The sequence below is a fragment of the Apostichopus japonicus genome, chromosome 12, assembly GCF_037975245.1.
Source record: "Apostichopus japonicus isolate 1M-3 chromosome 12, ASM3797524v1, whole genome shotgun sequence".
NCBI lineage: Eukaryota > Metazoa > Echinodermata > Holothuroidea > Aspidochirotida > Stichopodidae > Apostichopus > Apostichopus japonicus.
In genome coordinates this window covers 55,473-73,142 of record NC_092572.1, presented here as the reverse complement: position 1 = coordinate 73,142, position 17,670 = coordinate 55,473, and the positions used below count along the sequence as shown (strand labels likewise).

Sequence of the window (17,670 nt, the reverse complement as noted above, 5' to 3'; positions counted from 1 at the left end):
GGAGGATGAATGGTTGGTGATGGGCCGTGTACACTGCAATGATTAAATCTGCACTGTCTGGTAATCATGCCTAGGTGGAATGGAGGATGAATGGTTGGTGATGGGCCGTGTACAATGCAATGATTAAATCTGCACTGTCTGGTAATCATGCACAAGAGCAATGGAGGATGAATGGTTGTTGATGGGCTGTGTACACTGCAATGATTAAATCTGCACGGTCGGGTAATCATGCATAAGAGGAATGGAGGATGAATGGTTGGTGATGGGCCGTGTACAATTCAATGATTAATTCTGCACTGTCTGGTAATCATGCATAAGAGGAATGGAGGATGAATGGTTGGTGATGGGCTGTGTACAATGCAATGATTAAATCTGCACTGTCTGGTAATCATGCCTAGGTGGAATGGAGGATGAATGGTTGGTGATGGACCGTGTACAATGCAATGATTAAATCTGCACTGTCTTGTAATCATGCACAAGAGGAATGGAGGATGAATGGTTGGTGATGGGCTGTGTACACTGCAATGATGAAATCTGCACTGTCTGGTAATCATGCATAAGAGGAATGGAGGATGAATGGTTGGTGATGGGCCGTGTACAATTCAATGATTAAATCTGCACTGTCTGGTAATCATGCATAAGAGGAATGGAGGATGAATGGTTGGTGATGGGCCGTGCACAATGCAATGATTAAATATGCACTGTCTGGTAATCATGCATAGGAGGAATGGAGGATGAATGGTTGGTGATGGACAGTGTACAATGCAATGATTAAATCTGCACTGTCTGGTAATCATGCACAAGAGGAATGGAGGATGAATGGTTGGTGATGGGCTGTGTACACTGCAATTAGCTAGTGGATTGCATTAGTAACACTGCATACATCCTTGGAAAGATTTGACACTAATTAAAACTTTTAATTTTAAAGCATCTTTATATTGAAGATGTGCCTGAACCTTCTTGAATTGTCAGATAAATATAATGTGAAAGATTGGTTATCATATATTTCATATTCTCTGCCCCAAATAGTCCTTGCTGAGTCATTGCATGTTCTGAATAAAGTGGAGTAAACTTTGGTTTCTTTCAGGAGTTTGTTTGGTCTTGTCACAAGGCCCTTGGACTTTGCATCTTTCCTGCTCTCCATCTTCATAATGGACCTTCTCCTGTATCTTGGATTCTATATCATCATGAAGGTGAGTTCTTCTCCTGTATCTTGGATTCTATATCATCATGAAGGTGAGTTCTTCTCCTGTACCTTGGATTCTATATCATCATGAAGGTGAGTTCTTCTCCTGTACCTTGGATTCTATATCATCATGAAGGTGAGTTCTTCTCCTGTATCTTGGATTCTATATCATGATGAAGGTCAGTTCTTCTCCTGTACCTTGGATTCTATATCATGATGAAGGTGAGTTCTTCTCCTGTATCTTGGATTCTATATCATCATGAAGGCTAGTTCTCCTGTACCTTGGATTCTATATCATCATGAAGGTGAGTTCTTCTCCTGTATCTTGGATTCTATATCATGATGAAGGTGAGTTCTTCTCCTGTATCTTGGATTCTATATCATCATGAAGGTGAGTTCTTCTCCTGTATCTTGGATTCTATATCATCATGAAGGTGAGTTCTTCTCCTGTATCTTGGATTCTATATCATCATGAAGGTGAGTTCTTCTCCTGTATCTTGGATTCTATATCATGATGAAGGTGAGTTCTTCTCCTGTACCTTGGATTCTATATCATGATGAAGGTGAGTTCTTTTCCTGTACCTTGGATTCTATATCATGATGAAGGTGAGTTCTTCTCCTGTATCTTGGATTCTATATCATCATGAAGGTGAGTTCTTTTCCTGTATCTTGGATTCTATATCATCATGAAGGTGAGTTCTTTTCCTGTACCTTGGATTCTATATCATCATGAAGGTGAGTTCTTCTCCTGTATCTTGGATTCTATATCATGATGAAGGTGAGTTCTTCTCCTGTATCTTGGATTCTATATCATCATGAAGGTGAGTTCTTTTCCTGTACCTTGGATTCTATATCATGATGAAGGTGAGTTCTTCTCCTGTATCTTGGATTCTATATCATCATGAAGGTGAGTTCTTTTCCTGTATCTTGGATTCTATATCATCATGAAGGTGAGTTCTTTTCCTGTACCTTGGATTCTATATCATGATGAAGGTGAGTTCTTCTCCTGTATCTTGGATTCTATATCATGATGAAGGTGAGTTCTTCTCCTGTACCTTGGATTCTATATCATCATGAAGGTGAGTTCTTCTCCTGTATCTTGGATTCTATATCATGATGAAGGTGAGTTCTTCTCCTGTATCTTGGATTCTATATCATCATGAAGGTGAGTTCTTCTCCTGTATCTTGGATTCTATATCATCATGAAGGTGAGTTCTTCTCCTGTATCTTGGATTCTATATCATCATGAAGGTGAGTTCTTTTCCTGTATCTTGGATTCTATATCATCATGAAGGTGAGTTCTTTTCCTGTACCTTGGATTCTATATCATGATGAAGGTGAGTTCTTCTCCTGTATCTTGGATTCTATATCATGATGAAGGTGAGTTCTTCTCCTGTATCTTGGATTCTATATCATCATGAAGGTGAGTTCTTCTCCTGTATCTTGGATTCTATATCATCATGAAGGTGAGTTCTTCTCCTGTATCTTGGATTCTATATCATCATGAAGGTGAGTTCTCCTGTATCTTGGATTCTATATCATCATGAAGGTGAGTTCTTCTCCTGTACCTTGGATTCTATATCATGATGAAGGTCAGTTCTTCTCCTGTACCTTGGATTCTATATCATGATGAAGGTGAGTTCTTCTCCTGTATCTTGGATTCTATATCATCATGAAGGCTAGTTCTCCTGTACCTTGGATTCTATATCATCATGAAGGTGAGTTCTTCTCCTGTATCTTGGATTCTATATCATGATGAAGGTGAGTTCTTCTCCTGTATCTTGGATTCTATATCATCATGAAGGTGAGTTCTTCTCCTGTATCTTGGATTCTATATCATCATGAAGGTGAGTTCTTCTCCTGTATCTTGGATTCTATATCATCATGAAGGTGAGTTCTTCTCCTGTATCTTGGATTCTATATCATGATGAAGGTGAGTTCTTCTCCTGTACCTTGGATTCTATATCATGATGAAGGTGAGTTCTTTTCCTGTACCTTGGATTCTATATCATGATGAAGGTGAGTTCTTCTCCTGTATCTTGGATTCTATATCATCATGAAGGTGAGTTCTTTTCCTGTATCTTGGATTCTATATCATCATGAAGGTGAGTTCTTTTCCTGTACCTTGGATTCTATATCATCATGAAGGTGAGTTCTTCTCCTGTATCTTGGATTCTATATCATGATGAAGGTGAGTTCTTCTCCTGTATCTTGGATTCTATATCATCATGAAGGTGAGTTCTTTTCCTGTACCTTGGATTCTATATCATGATGAAGGTGAGTTCTTCTCCTGTATCTTGGATTCTATATCATCATGAAGGTGAGTTCTTTTCCTGTATCTTGGATTCTATATCATCATGAAGGTGAGTTCTTTTCCTGTACCTTGGATTCTATATCATGATGAAGGTGAGTTCTTCTCCTGTATCTTGGATTCTATATCATGATGAAGGTGAGTTCTTCTCCTGTACCTTGGATTCTATATCATCATGAAGGTGAGTTCTTCTCCTGTATCTTGGATTCTATATCATGATGAAGGTGAGTTCTTCTCCTGTATCTTGGATTCTATATCATCATGAAGGTGAGTTCTTCTCCTGTATCTTGGATTCTATATCATCATGAAGGTGAGTTCTTCTCCTGTATCTTGGATTCTATATCATCATGAAGGTGAGTTCTTTTCCTGTATCTTGGATTCTATATCATCATGAAGGTGAGTTCTTTTCCTGTACCTTGGATTCTATATCATGATGAAGGTGAGTTCTTCTCCTGTATCTTGGATTCTATATCATGATGAAGGTGAGTTCTTCTCCTGTATCTTGGATTCTATATCATCATGAAGGTGAGTTCTTCTCCTGTATCTTGGATTCTATATCATCATGAAGGTGAGTTCTTCTCCTGTACCTTGGATTCTATATCATCATGAAGGTGAGTTCTTCTCCTGTATCTTGGATTCTATATCATCATGAATGTGAGTTCTTCTCCTGTATCTTGGATTCTATATCATCATGAAGGTGAGTTCTTCTCCTGTACCTTGGATTCTATATCATCATGAAGGTGAGTTCTGCTCCTGTATCTTGGATTCTATATCATCATGAAGGCTAGTTCTCCTGTACCTTGGATTATATATCATGATGAAGGTGAGTTCTTCTCCTGTACCTTGGATTCTATATCATGATGAAGGTGAGTTCTTCTCCTGTATCTTGAATTCTATATCATGATGAAGGTGAGTTCTTCTCCTGTACCTTGGATTCTATATCATCATGAAGGTGAGTTCTTCTCCTGTATCTTGTATTCTATATCATCATGAAGGTGAGTTCTTCTCCTGTATCTTGTATTCTATATCATCATGAAGGTGAGTTCTTCTCCTGTACCTTGGATTCTATATCATCATGACGGTGAGTTCTTCTCCTGTATCTTGGATTCTATATCACCATGAAGGTGAGTTCTTCTCCTGTATCTTGGATTCTATATCATCATGAAGGTGAGTTCTTCTCCTGTATCTTGGATTCTATATCACCATGAAGGTGAGTTCTTCTCCTGTATCTTGGATTCTATATCATCATGAAGGTGAGTTCTTCTCCTGTATCTTGGATTCTATATCATCATGAAGGTGAGTTCTTCTCCTGTATCTTGGATTCTATATCACCATGAAGGTGAGTTCTTCTCCTGTATCTTGGATTCTATATCATCATGAAGGTGAGTTCTTCTCCTGTACCTTGGATTCTATATCATCATGAAGGTGAGTTCTTCTCCTGTATCTTGGATTCTATATCACCATGAAGGTGAGTTCTTCTCCTGTATCTTGGATTCTATATCATCATGAAGGTGAGTTCTTCTCCTGTATCTTGGATTCTATATCATCATGAAGGTGAGTTCTTCTCCTGTATCTTGGATTCTATATCACCATGAAGGTGAGTTCTTTTCCTGTACCTTGGATTCTATATCATCATGAAGGTGAGTTCTTCTCCTGTATCTTGGATTCTATATCACCATGAAGGTGAGTTCTTCTCCTGTATCTTGGATTCTATATCATCATGAAGGTGAGTTCTTCTCCTGTATCTTGGATTCTATATCATCATGAAGGTGAGTTCTCCTGTATCTTGGATTCTATATCATCATGAAGGTGAGTTCTTTTCCTGTACCTTGGATTCTATATCATCATGAAGGTGAGTTCTTCTCCTGTATCTTGGATTCTATATCATCATGAAGGTGAGTTCTTCTCCTGTATCTTGGATTCTATATCACCATGAAGGTGAGTTCTTCTCCTGTACCTTGGATTCTATATCATCATGAAGGTGAGTTCTTCTCCTGTATCTTGGATTCTATATCATCATGAAGGCTAGTTCTCCTGTACCTTGGATTATATATCATGATGAAGGTTAGTTCTTCTCCTGTACCTTGGATTCTATATCATGATGAAGGTGAGTTCTTCTCCTGTATCTTGAATTCTATATCATGATGAAGGTGAGTTCTTCTCCTGTACCTTGGATTCTATATCATCATGAAGGTGAGTTCTTCTCCTGTATCTTGGATTCTATATCATCATGAAGGTGAGTTCTCCTGTATCTTGGATTCTATATCATCATGAAGGTGAGTTCTTTTCCTGTACCTTGGATTCTATATCATCATGAAGGTGAGTTCTTCTCCTGTACCTTGGATTCTATATCATGATGAAGGTGAGTTCTTCTCCTGTATCTTGGATTCTATATCACCATGAAGGTGAGTTCTTCTCCTGTACCTTGGATTCTATATCATCATGAAGGTGAGTTCTTCTCCTGTATCTTGGATTCTATATCATCATGAAGGTGAGTTCTTCTCCTGTACCTTGGATTCTATATCATGATGAAGGTGAGTTCTCCTGTATCTTGGATTCTATATCATGATGAAGGTGAGTTCTTCTCCTGTACCTTGGATTCTATATCATGATGAAGGTGAGTTCTTCTCCTGTATCTTGGATTCTATATCATGATGAAGGTGAGTTCTTCTCCTGTATCTTGGATTCTATATCATCATGAAGGTGAGTTCTTCTCCTGTATCTTGGATTCTATATCATGATGAAGGTGAGTTCTTTTCCTGTACCTTGGATTCTATATCATCATGAAGGTGAGTTCTTCTCCTGTATCTTGGATTCTATATCACCATGAAGGTGAGTTCTTCTCCTGTATCTTGGATTCTATATCATCATGAAGGTGAGTTCTTCTCCTGTATCTTGGATTCTATATCATCATGAAGGTGAGTTCTTCTCCTGTATCTTGGATTCTATATCACCATGAAGGTGAGTTCTTCTCCTGTATCTTGGATTCTATATCATCATGAAGGTGAGTTCTTCTCCTGTATCTTGGATTCTATATCATCATGAAGGTGAGTTCTTCTCCTGTATCTTGGATTCTATATCACCATGAAGGTGAGTTCTTCTCCTGTATCTTGGATTCTATATCATCATGAAGGTGAGTTCTTCTCCTGTACCTTGGATTCTATATCATCATGAAGGTGAGTTCTTCTCCTGTACCTTGGATTCTATATCATGATGAAGGTGAGTTCTTCTCCTGTATCTTGGATTCTATATCATGATGAAGGTGAGTTCTTCTCCTGTATCTTGGATTCTATATCATGATGAAGGTGAGTTCTTCTCCTGTATCTTGGATTCTATATCATCATGAAGGTGAGTTCTTCTCCTGTATCTTGGATTCTATATCATCATGAAGGTGAGTTCTCCTGTATCTTGGATTCTATATCATCATGAAGGTGAGTTCTTCTCCTGTACCTTGGATTCTATATCATGATGAAGGTCAGTTCTTCTCCTGTATCTTGGATTCTATATCATGATGAAGGTGAGTTCTTCTCCTGTACCTTGGATTCTATATCATGATGAAGGTGAGTTCTTCTCCTGTATCTTGGATTCTATATCATGATGAAGGTGAGTTCTTCTCCTGTATCTTGGATTCTATATCATGATGAAGGTGAGTTCTTCTCCTGTATCTTGGATTCTATATCATCATGAAGGTGAGTTCTTCTCCTGTATCTTGGATTCTATATCATCATGAAGGTGAGTTCTTCTCCTGTATCTTGGATTCTATATCATCATGAAGGTGAGTTCTTTTCCTGTACCTTGGATTCTATATCATCATGAAGGTGAGTTCTTCTCCTGTATCTTGGATTCTATATCATCATGAAGGTGAGTTCTTCTCCTGTATCTTGGATTCTATATCATCATGAAGGTGAGTTCTTCTCCTGTATCTTGGATTCTATATCATCATGAAGGTGAGTTCTTCTCCTGTATCTTGGATTCTATATCATCATGAAGGTGAGTTCTTTTCCTGTACCTTGGATTCTATATCATCATGAAGGTGAGTTCTTCTCCTGTATCTTGGATTCTATATCATCATGAAGGTGAGTTCTTCTCCTGTATCTTGGATTCTATATCATCATGAAGGTGAGTTCTTCTCCTGTACCTTGGATTCTATATCATCATGAAGGTGAGTTCTTCTCCTGTATCTTGGATTCTATATCATCATGAAGGTGAGTTCTTCTCCTGTACCTTGGATTCTATATCATGATGAAGGTGAGTTCTTCTCCTGTATCTTGGATTCTATATCATGATGAAGGTGAGTTCTTCTCCTGTATCTTGGATTCTATATCATGATGAAGGTGAGTTCTTCTCCTGTATCTTGGATTCTATATCATCATGAAGGTGAGTTCTTCTCCTGTATCTTGGATTCTATATCATGATGAAGGTGAGTTCTTCTCCTGTATCTTGGAACATTGTGTAGAATATCCTTTTGTGTGGTGCTAATGTATGAACTATGTGGTATGTTGTATGTCTTAGTGAAAATAATTTGTTTTAATATTAATAATATTTGAGGCCTCTGCAAAGTATTGGGCCACAGTCCACCCATTACAGGGGTCATGTCATATCATATTGCATGTTATCATATTGCATAGTATCATATTTTGTGGTATAACAAGCCATCTTACTGTATAGTATCATATTGAATGGTAAAATGTTGTGTTGTATGGTGTTTTGTATAGTTTCTGTTGTACAGTATCACATGTTATTGTTTTTATGTTGCATTCTACTGTATTGTATTTTATTGCTCACGTAACCAAGGAAAGAATATAAATGTGAAACCATTACTTGTACAGATAGTTTCCTTGTGTTGTACAAGCTGTATATTTATTGATACTGAATTCATAGATTGAAATTAGTATTTTGTATATTTTACAGATTTTCCACAAAGAAAGACTGACTCCTTTGGTCCTCTTCTTCATTTTTATGACAATCCTGTTATGGATTCCAGCTCTTTATTTCTTTGAACAAGGTGTGACTGCATGGCAGGTACGTAAATACTTGATGACTACTAGTTTTGTTATGCAGTTCCATAGTGCTCCACTAAACTTACACCAGGAGAGCGATGATGGGTTCTAAGCTGGTTCAAAATATACCATAAAACTATTAAAGTGCAATTGTTTGACCTTGGTAATTTGATGTCTTGAAACCTTGATTCAAAATACTAACAGAGAAATAAAGATATCGCCACACACAGAGTCACTATTTTAAAACAGACGCTCTATGCTTTTATTTATTACAGGAGACACCAGCATTGTCTCTGGTCCATAAAAGACCTTGCATGGTCTTTGACTTCTATGACAGCCATGACTTCTGATGTTCTATACCTTGTTTTTATTACAGGAGACACCAGCATTGTCTCGGGTCCATAACAGACCTTGTGTTGTCTTTGACTTCTATGACAGCCATGAAATCTGATGTTCTATACCTTATTTTTATTACAGGAGACACCAGCATTGTCTAGGGTCCATAACAGACCTTGTATTGTCTTTGACTTCTATGACAGCCATGACATCTGATGTTGTATGCTTTGTTTGTATTACAGGAGACACCAGCATTGTCTCGGGTCCATACCAAATCTTGTATTGTCTTTGACTTCTGTGACAGCCATGACATCTGATGTTCTATACCTTGTTTTTATTACAGGAGACACCAGCATTGACTAGGGTCCATAACAGACCTTGTATTGTCTTTGACTTCTATGACAGCTATGACATCTGATATTGTATGCTTTGTTTTTATTACAGGAGACACCAGCATTGTCTCGGGTCCATAACAGACCTTGTATTGTCTTAGACTTCTATGACAGCCATGAAATCTGATGTTCTATGCTTTGTTCTTATTACAGGAGACACCAGCATTGTCTCGGGTCCATAACAGACCTTGTATTGTCTTTGACTTCAATGACAGCCATGACATCTGATGTTCTATGCTTTGTTTTTATTACAGGAGACACTAACATTGTCTTGGTCCATAACAGACCTTGTATTGTCTTTGACGTCTATGACAGCCATGACATCTGATGTTCTATGCTTTGTTTTTTTTACAGGAGACACCAGCATTTTCTCCGGTCCATAACAGACCTTGTATTGTCTTAGACTTCTATGACAGCCATGACAACTGATGTTCTATGCTTTGTTCTTATTACAGGAGACACCAGCATTGTCTCGGGTCCATAACAGACCTTGTATTGTCTTTGACTTCAATGACAGCCATGACAACTGATGTTCTATACCTTGTTTTTATTACAGGAGACACTAACAATGTCTCGGGTCCATAACAGACCTTGTATCGTCTTTGACTTCTATGACAGCCATGACATCTGATGTTCTATGCTTTGTTTTTATTACAGGAGACACTAACATTGTCTTGGGTCCATAACAGACCTTGTATTGTCTTTGACTTCTATGACAGCCATGACATCTGATGTTCTATGCTTTTTTTTTTTTTACAGGAGACACCAGCATTGTCTCGGGTCCATAACAGACCTTGTATTGTCTTAGACTTCTATGACAGCCATGACAACTGATGTTCTATGCTTTGTTTTTATTACAGGAGACACCAGCATTGTCTCCGGTCCAAAACAGACCCTGTATTGTCTTAGACTTCTCTGACAGCCATGACATCTGATGTTGTATGTTTTGTTTTTATTACAGGAAACACCAGCATTGTCTCGGGTCCATAACAGACCCTGTATTGTCTTAGACTTCTATGACAGCCATGACAACTGATGTTCTATGCTTTGTTTTTATTACAGGAGACACCAGCATTGTCTCGGGTTCATTACATACCTTGTATTGTCTTTGACTTCTATGACAGCCATGACATCAGATGTTCTATGCTTTGTTTTATTACAGGAAACACCAGCATTGTCTCGGGTCCATAACAGACCCTGTATTGTCTTTGACTTCTATGACAGCCATGACATCTGGCATTTTCTCTCTGCGGGTGGATTGTTCTTTTCCTTTATGGTATGTTTTTTTTCACAGGATGTTCTGTTTATTTTTAATTATTATATGATGATAATGTTTTGACTATTGAGTCATAAAACATCATTTCCAATATGATATACCAGTAACGATTAAATGATCTTCATGTCAATATCTGATAGCTGATTTGATTAGACTGTCTGACTGCCATATCCTATATGATATACCAGTTACAATGATATGATCTTAATGTCAATATCTGATAGCTGATTTGATTGGCTAGTCTGACTGCCATATCCTGTATGATATACCAGTTACAATGATATGATCTTAATGTCAATATCTGATAGCTGATTTGATTAGACTGTCTGACTGCCATATCCTATATTATATACCAGTTACAATGATATGATCTTAATGTCAATATCTGATAGCTGATTTAATTGGCCAGTCTGACTGCCATATCCTGTATGATATACCAGTTACAATGATATGATCTTAATGTCAATATCTGATAGCTGATTTGATTAGACTGTCTGATAAACTAGTTACAATGATATGATCTTAATGTCAATATCTGATAGCTGATTTGATTAGACTGTCTGACTGCCATATCCTATATGATATTCCAGTTACAATGATATGATATTAATGTCAATATCTGATAGCTGATTTGATTAGACTGTCTGACTGCCATATCCTATATGATATACCAGTTACAATGATATGATCTTAATGTCAATATCTGATAGCTGATTTGATTAGACTGTCTGACTGCCATATCCTATATGATATACCAGTTACAATGATATGATCATAAAGTCAATATCTGATAGCTGATTTGATTAGACTGTCTGACTGCCATATCCTGTATGATATACCAGTTACAATGATATGATCTTAATGTCAATATCTGATAGCTGATTTGATTTGACTGTCTGACTGCCATATCCTATATGATATACCAGTTACAATGATATGATCTTAATGTCAATATCTGATAGCTGATTTGATTAGACTGTCTGACTGCCATATCCTGTATGATATACCAGTTACAATGATATGATCTTAATGTCAATATCTGATAGCTGATTTGATTAGACTGTCTGACTGCCATATCCTGTATGATATACCAGTTACAATGATATGATCTTAATGTCAATATCTGATAGCTGATTTGATTAGACTGTCTGACTGCCATATCCTATATGATATACCAGTTACAATGATATGATCTTAATGTCAATATCTGATAGCTGATTTGATTAGACAGTCTGACTGCCATATCCTATATGATATACCAGTTACAATGATATGATATTAATGTCAATATCTGATAGCTGATTTGATTAGACAGTCTGACTGCCATATCCTATATGATATACCAGTTACAATGATATGATCTTAATGTCAATATCTGATAGCTGATTTGATTAGACTGTCTGACTGCCATATCCTATATGATATACCAGTTACAATGATATGATATTAATGTCAATATCTGATAGCTGATTTGATTAGACAGTCTGACTGCCATATCCTGTATGATATACCAGTTACAATGATATGATCTTAATGTCAATATCTGATAGCTGATTTGATTAGACTGTCTGATAAACTAGTTACAATGATATGATCTTAATGTCAATATCTGATAGCTGATTTGATTGGCCAGTCTGACTGCCATATCCTGTATGATATACCAGTTACAATGATATGATATTAATGTCAATATCTGATAGCTGATTTGATTAGACTGTCTGATAAACTAGTTACAATGATATGATCTTAATGTCAATATCTGATAGCTGATTTGATTGGCCAGTCTGACTGCCATATCCTATATGATATACCAGTTACAATGATATGATATTAATGTCAATATCTGATAGCTGATTTGATTAGACTGTCTGACTGCCATATCCTATATGATATACCAGTTACAATGATATGATCTTAATGTCAATATCTGATAGCTGATTTGATTAGACTGTCTGACTGCCATATCCTGTATGATATACCAGTTACAATGATATGATATTAATGTCAATATCTGATAGCTGATTTGATTAGACTGTCTGACTGCCATATCCTATATGATATACCAGTTACAATGATATGATATTAATGTCAATATCTGATAGCTGATTTGATTAGACTGTCTGACTGCCATATCCTATATGATATACCAGTTACAATGATATGATCTTAATGTCAATATCTGATAGCTGATTTGATTAGACTGTCTGACTGCCATATCCTATATGATATACCAGTTACAATGATATGATCTTAATGTCAATATCTGATAGCTGATTTGATTAGACTGTCTGACTGCCATATCCTATATGATATACCAGTTACAATGATATGATCTTAATGTCAATATCTGATAGCTGATTTGATTAGACTGTCTGACTGCCATATCCTATATGATATACCAGTTACAATGATATGATCTTAATGTCAATATCTGATAGCTGATTTGATTAGACAGTCTGACTGCCATATCCTATATGATATACCAGTTACAATGATATGATCTTAATGTCAATATCTGATAGCTGATTTGATTAGACTGTCTGACTGCCATATCCTATATGATATACCAGTTACAATGATATGATCTTAATGTCAATATCTGATAGCTGATTTGATTAGACAGTCTGACTGCCATATCCTATATGATATACCAGTTACAATGATATGATCTTAATGTCAATATCTGATAGCTGATTTGATTAGACAGTCTGACTGCCATATCCTATATGATATACCAGTTACAATGATATGATCTTAATGTCAATATCTGATAGCTGATTTGATTAGACTGTCTGACTGCCATATCCTATATGATATACCAGTTACAATGATATGATCTTAATGTCAATATCTGATAGCTGATTTGATTAGACTGTCTGACTGCCATATCCTATATGATATACCAGTTACAATGATATGATCTTAATGTCAATATCTGATAGCTGATTTGATTAGACTGTCTGACTGCCATATCCTATATGATATACCAGTTACAATGATATGATCTTAATGTCAATATCTGATAGCTGATTTGATTAGACAGTCTGACTGCCATATCCTATATGATATACCAGTTACAATGATATGATCTTAATGTCAATATCTGATAGCTGATTTGATTAGACTGTCTGACTGCCATATCCTATATGATATACCAGTTACAATGATATGATCTTAATGTCAATATCTGATAGCTGATTTGATTAGACAGTCTGACTGCCATATCCTATATGATATACCAGTTACAATGATATGATCTTAATGTCAATATCTGATAGCTGATTTGATTAGACAGTCTGACTGCCATATCCTATATGATATACCAGTTACAATGATATGATCTTAATGTCAATATCTGATAGCTGATTTGATTAGACTGTCTGACTGCCATATCCTATATGATATACCAGTTACAATGATATGATCTTAATGTCAATATCTGATAGCTGATTTGATTAGACTGTCTGACTGCCATATCCTATATGATATACCAGTTACAATGATATGATCTTAATGTCAATATCTGATAGCTGATTTGATTAGACTGTCTGACTGCCATATCCTATATGATATACCAGTTACAATGATATGATCTTAATGTCAATATCTGATAGCTGATTTGATTAGACTGTCTGACTGCCATATCCTATATGATATACCAGTTACAATGATATGATCTTAATGTCAATATCTGATAGCTGATTTGATTAGACTGTCTGACTGCCATATCCTATATGATATTCCAGTTACAATGATATGATATTAATGTCAATATCTGATAGCTGATTTGATTAGACTGTCTGACTGCCATATCCTATATGATATACCAGTTACAATGATATGATCTTAATGTCAATATCTGATAGCTGATTTGATTGGCCAGTCTGACTGCCATATCCTATATGATATACCAGTTACAATGATATGATATTAATGTCAATATCTGATAGCTGATTTGATTAGACTGTCTGACTGCCATATCCTATATGATATACCAGTTACAATGATATGATCTTAATGTCAATATCTGATAGCTGATTTGATTAGACAGTCTGACTGCCATATCCTATATGATATACCAGTTACAATGATATGATCTTAATGTCAATATCTGATAGCTGATTTGATTAGACAGTCTGACTGCCATATCCTATATGATATACCAGTTACAATGATATGATCTTAATGTCAATATCTGATAGCTGATTTGATTAGACTGTCTGACTGCCATATCCTATATGATATACCAGTTACAATGATATGATCTTAATGTCAATATCTGATAGCTGATTTGATTAGACTGTCTGACTGCCATATCCTATATGATATACCAGTTACAATGATATGATCTTAATGTCAATATCTGATAGCTGATTTGATTAGACTGTCTGACTGCCATATCCTATATGATATACCAGTTACAATGATATGATCTTAATGTCAATATCTGATAGCTGATTTGATTAGACTGTCTGACTGCCATATCCTATATGATATACCAGTTACAATGATATGATCTTAATGTCAATATCTGATAGCTGATTTGATTAGACTGTCTGACTGCCATATCCTATATGATATACCAGTTACAATGATATGATATTAATGTCAATATCTGATAGCTGATTTGATTAGACTGTCTGACTGCCATATCCTATATGATATACCAGTTACAATGATATGATCTTAATGTCAATATCTGATAGCTGATTTGATTAGACTGTCTGACTGCCATATCCTATATGATATACCAGTTACAATGATATGATCTTAATGTCAATATCTGATAGCTGATTTGATTAGACTGTCTGACTGCCATATCCTATATGATATACCAGTTACAATGATATGATCTTAATGTCAATATCTGATAGCTGATTTGATTAGACAGTCTGACTGCCATATCCTATATGATATACCAGTTACAATGATATGATCTTAATGTCAATATCTGATAGCTGATTTGATTAGACCTGACCTCTTGGTGTCACACCCCCTCAAAGGTGTCTCCTCTAAGTAATTTGTGGTGTTCTCATCTCTTTGTTTAGACAATCTTTGTGCTGGACGATGATCTAGAGGACACACCAAGAGATAAAATACCAGTCTTTTAGTTTAACACTGAGACGATTCACAGAGACTTACCAAGGAATAAAAATGCCAGACTTTAAGTCTAAGGCTGATCTTGAATAGCAATAATTTTAAGTATGCAGCAGAGATTTCCAGCCTTTGAAGATGCTTGTCTGAGATTGAAGGGAAGATCTGTTTGTCAATAAATTGATTCTGAGGTGCACCTTAGCTTGATTTGTCCTAGTTGTGTATAAGTCATGTCTGAGTTTGAAGGGAAGATCTTTTGTATTGATAAATTGATTCTGAGGTGCACCTTAGCTTGATTTGTCCTAGTTGTGTATAAGTCATGTCTGAGTTTGAAGGGAAGATCTTTTGTATTGATAAATTGATTCTGAGGTGCACCTTAGCTTGATTTGTCCTAGTTGTGTATAAGTCATGTCTGAGTTCGAAGGGAAGATCTTTTGTATTGATAAATTGATTCTGAGGTGCACCTTAGCTTGATTTGTCCTAGTTGTGTATAAGTCATGTCTGAGTTTGAAGGGAAGATCTGTTTTGTCAATAAATTGATTCTGAGGTGCACCTTAGCTTGATTTGTCCTAGTTTTGTATAAGGCTTGTCATCCAAAATCTGAGTCAATGTCATATTTGGAAGGTAGATACCCCATAATGTGTAGGTGTTCCCTATTGTGTTGGTACCCATCTTCAAATATTCCTGAGTGGGCGAGGGCTTGACCAAACTTTTGTAAAATGTCAATATCTCTTCAACCGTATTTCAGATTTAGTTCATTCTTGGTAGCGAAACAACTACATAGTATGTAAATATTCTTTGCATCTGTGCGCCAAAATATTCTAGGTGCATCTTTAGGCTGGATGGGCACAAATTGTATTTCCACCTCAAATACATTTCGGGACACATTCTTTGGGCCCTAATTGGTGGGGCCCAAATTTTTGGGTTCAATGTTTGGGGGGGGAGGCATATACATATCTTTGAGTCAGTTTGTTTGGGCCGAATATATTTGGGCCATGTAAGTGCCAATTTTTGTATGGCCCAATTTTTTTGGGACTTAAATTTTACAATTGCAATAACTCTACAACTATAAATCGCAGAGGTTCAAGATCATTTAAATGGTGCTGCTAGAACAATTATTATTTATTGGTTTATATTTGGTGTTTTTGATAAATTTTATGTCAATTTTTATTTTATATTGTTGATCATTTTAAGTGTATCTGTGTGCTTATATGTCATAGTGCAAATTAAAAGCTAGCCCTTGATTTGCTGTCTTGTAACTTTGGCAAAACGTGCAATGACTCTGAAGGAATTGAAGAGGAAAGATTCCTGACATTTTAAAACACTTAAGTAGAAGTCAACATGATTCTAGATTTTTAATGTGGTTTTCTTTTTCTTCTTTCTTTTCGCGTTCTTTGTTTTTTTATTAAAGTCCGCCTAATTTGCAATATTTTGATGACAATGCTTCTGTCATGTTGTCTCTTGTGTTCATGTTCCAGATTTATATTTTTAAATCCTAAGTTATTCAGGTTTAAACAAATGTCATGGAAGAAAAGAAACCACTTGAGTAAGGACACCGATGCTAACAAATTAACTTTAATATTAAATGAACACCTATGAACAACATTGTCTTAATAACTCTAGTAGGAATTAGAAACAGCTGCAACTCCCTCAAATTCTACTTTTATTTATGAATAACCCTTAGCTAATTATGCACACTGATGATGTAAAAGGAATGACTGCCTAATCTTCTGTTATGTTATTCCTTTGTTTTTACAACCTTTGTATGAAGGACACTAAACACATGTTTATGGCCTAAGGCAATTTTTGAAATATTTTATTCCCTTTTTTGAAACAAGGAACATCACATTATTCAAATGATATATGTGGGATTGTTATTAGGGGTCAACTTATTAAGGCCTAAAATAAAAAATATTGATGAGTATCATCATAGTTTGCACATATTTAATGAGTTTAACAGATTTATTAAAACTTCAAAATGCATATATCTTAGAAACAAAAAGAACTTTTCAAAAACTTTCATGAGATTTTGAATGAACGAATGAATGAGATTATCACACACAACAGATGTACTG

At 35.9% G+C, this 17,670-nt stretch overlaps 1 protein-coding gene across 6 annotated transcripts in view; it reads left to right on the top strand.

Moving 5' to 3' along the window:
• LOC139978037 (SID1 transmembrane family member 1-like) overlaps positions 1-17,036 on the top strand; it is a 159,484-nt gene extending 142,448 nt beyond the window's left edge. For 4 of the 6 annotated variants that reach the window (XM_071987980.1, XM_071987984.1, XM_071987983.1 and 1 more), the window contains 4 exons: positions 1,088-1,193; positions 8,409-8,519; positions 10,388-10,501; positions 15,550-17,036. In XM_071987980.1, coding sequence (XP_071844081.1) covers positions 1,088-1,193; positions 8,409-8,519; positions 10,388-10,501; positions 15,550-15,612 — 394 coding nt within the window. In that variant the 3' untranslated portion in view covers positions 15,613-17,036. Of the gene's footprint in view, positions 1-1,087; positions 1,194-8,408; positions 8,520-8,873; positions 8,965-9,378; positions 9,469-10,387; positions 10,502-15,549 lie in introns of those variants that run through there. The other 2 variants (XM_071987982.1, XM_071987981.1) reach the window with 2 other exon arrangements.
• The last annotated feature ends 634 nt before the right edge of the window (positions 17,037-17,670 follow it).